General features: G+C 29.8%; 1 protein-coding gene across 1 annotated transcript; it reads left to right on the top strand.

Moving 5' to 3' along the window:
• Positions 1-1,274: 1,274 nt before the first annotated feature.
• On the top strand, positions 1,275-2,195 carry LOC138888697 (zinc finger BED domain-containing protein RICESLEEPER 2-like). The gene has a single exon (XM_070170609.1). It carries the CDS (start codon positions 1,275-1,277, stop codon positions 2,193-2,195), a length of 921 nt encoding a protein of 306 aa, XP_070026710.1.
• Positions 2,196-3,106: the final 911 nt, after the last annotated feature.

Raw genomic sequence — 3,106 nt, 5'->3', positions numbered from 1 at the left:
GAAGCAGTTTTTTAAAGCTTGGTCAAACACTAATTGCTGCTCGGAAGTGCTTTTCAAACTAATTAGTCAAACACAAACTGCTTCTCACCAAAAGTACTTTTGAGAAAAACACTTTTAAAAAAAACACTTCTCAAAATAATGTGATTTTTGCTGGCCAAATGAGATCATTGTCCATATCAGAGTCTGGGAAACAGAGGGCTGATTTCTTTATTCTCTTTCCAAATGCTTTTGTTTACCATTTATGACCATTTAACGGCTATATTACATATGACCGTTGTCCCTTTCTGTTAAAGTTTTTTTTTTTAAAAAAAAAAAAATCACTCTCTTTTCATATCTATAAGACACCTTAGACTTTACACTACAAACACTATATTTCTCTTCAAAACTCTCTATCTCCCTATCCTATCAATTTATAATAGTCAGTCTCAAGGCACACCGGCGATGGGATTTCAAATTTTTGTATTTCGTCAATTTGGTACCATTGTTTCATCTTTAGTTATTAATTTTGCTTAATTATAGTACGATTTTGTTTAATTATTATTTTCTATTTTTTATCACTTATTTCAACGTTTACTCATATATTTTCTCTACTTATTTGCTTATTCTATTTGTTATTTTATTTCTTTGACTTTTTCTTAATCATGTCATCACCATCCGGTAATACTAGATTAAAAAATAAGCGTGGCCATGATCAACTTAGCTCACATAGTGAAAGTTGTTTTAGTAATGCTTTACAACTTAATATTGACCCTAAAACTGGAAAACAATTTAGATATTCAAAAAAGGTAGACGAATGGGAACTAAGTAAATTTATTATCGTTGAGTCACTTTATAGTAGGAGCTTCAGAAATTTACTAGAAATTATGTTCAAATTTTTACAATCCCACTGAATATTCAGAAGAAAAAAATCGTGCTGAATTAGTTAAATTAATAAGTGCTGAGTCAATTCTTTATAATACAAGTTTCATAAATTCTCTAACAATTTATATTCGAACTGCCCATTATCCCGAATATAAGCCTATCCCTAGGAGTACTATTATACCTGAAATTAAGAAACAATTTCTTGAGTATCAAAACCAAATAATTGAAAATTTCAAGTCTCTTTCTAGTAAAGTAACCTTAGCTTTTGACATAATTCATACTGATTCAGTAGGAGAAGCTATTTTATGCCTAACTGCCCATTGGATTGATGATAACTATATTATGCAAAAAATAATTTAGCATATCAAACCATATTAACTGATGATATTCATGATGTAGGTTTAATTGTAGACATGATTGGTAAGTATTCATGTCGTTATTGTCTTGGTAATAAGATATTTTCTATTTCATTTTATAGAGAAAATCCTAATGAATTAGCTGTTAATGAATTAAAGCATAGGTATGTTACATGTGCATGCCATGTTCTAAATTCAATTGTTACAGATGGAATTGCTCATTTTCAACCTGAACTTAGGAAAATAAGAGAAGCCATGCGTTACATGAAAATTTGTCATTCAAGAGAAAATGAATTTTACAAAAGGTTTTTAGCTCAAAATCACAAAGCAAAATACCTAACAACTGATATTCCAACAAGGTGGAATAGTACATATGAGATGTTAGTCCTTGCCTTTATGTGCAAACCCATTCTTACCGAAGCTTATAATGAATCTCTTGATTATAAGGATAAAAATGGATTGAATAACATAAATTGGGATATATGTGAAGAGATCGTTAAATTTTTAGGACAGTTTTGCTTTGCTACTGCACACTTTTCTATACTTATTTATTTGAATGACATAGCTTCGTTACTTTTTAGGTTTAAGGATAAGCCTTTCTTTAGTGATATAATACCTAACATGAGAGCTATATTTATTAAACATTTTATTCCTGTACCCCCTATATATTTACTTGGTGCATTGTTAGATCCTATGATGAAATTACAACATATAGAACTATCCCTTAAGTTTTTATATCAAAATCTGGAGTTGAACTATAGTGAACAAGATTTAAGTTCTCATAAAAATGATTTAATAAAATTAGCTAATGAAATATATTCAGATTATGAAGTTAAACTTGAACGTACACAGCCCCCGGTTCCTCCTAGTTCTTCTTCATCTTCTTCTTCTAAGCGTTTTCCTGGTTGTGAGTTTTGGGAACAACATGTTGTAATGCCAAATGAGTCAAAACGATCTTCTAACATGAATAAACAATGAAGAAGAAATTGTAATGTATGGTACTAAAAGGTTTATCAAATGGTTTTAGTTCTATTATGCTCGAGAAGCAAGAACTCCTATGTGAAAAAAACTCACTCTATTTACTGCACTATGTAGTCTGTCATAGTTATAATTTATAGGTGTGCTAACTAACTACCACTAAAAATTCACTTGCCTATATTTTATTCATCCAATAATCTTGAAAAAAAGCTCCTCGAGCATTAAATAAATCCGTCTTCTTCTTCTTCTTCTCAAATGTTGATTGTTGAAACGCATGAACGAATGGTTGATCAATAGAATTTAGGGGGAACCTTCTCAATTAAGTAGAGCGTTAGAGATAAATAGAGTTGTGAGATTCGTCAATAAAGATGTTATTCGGCTCTACTCTTTAATCTTATCAAGTGTTCCATTTTAGGCTTTTTCGGTCCATAAGAAATTTTTCATTTTTTTCGAAAAATTTCAAATTTCACTTGAAGTTGAATTTCAGAATTTTTCAGAAATTTGAAAAACTCCAGAAAATTATTTTTCAAAATATTCAAATTGTATGTCCACTCATGTCGAGGCACAAATTGAACTTTCAAATACCATTTCACTTATGTTTTTTTTTAATTTTTTTTCCGGAAATTTACAATTTTTATGTCCACTAAGTATTTCTTTAATCTGTTGGGGAAGGTGTGGATGCCAAAGGCGGATTTATAGTCAAAATTAGTTATTTTATATATATTTATTTTAAAATTGGTATAATATTAATTGTTGACATCCATATACAAGAAAATTGAATTTACCAAAAAGAATAGAAATCACATCCCACGTTATATATTTTTTTCTTATTTTTTAGTAGTGTAAGGAAGTATAGATTCACCTGACCGACAAAGGAAGCGGTGAACGGATATCATGGCCAAGTTTTTCTT

The sequence above is a fragment of the Nicotiana sylvestris genome, chromosome 3 (assembly GCF_000393655.2).
Source record: "Nicotiana sylvestris chromosome 3, ASM39365v2, whole genome shotgun sequence".
NCBI lineage: Eukaryota > Viridiplantae > Streptophyta > Magnoliopsida > Solanales > Solanaceae > Nicotiana > Nicotiana sylvestris.
Note: the sequence above shows the minus strand (reverse complement) of the source record. Positions and strands in the feature narration are given on the sequence as shown.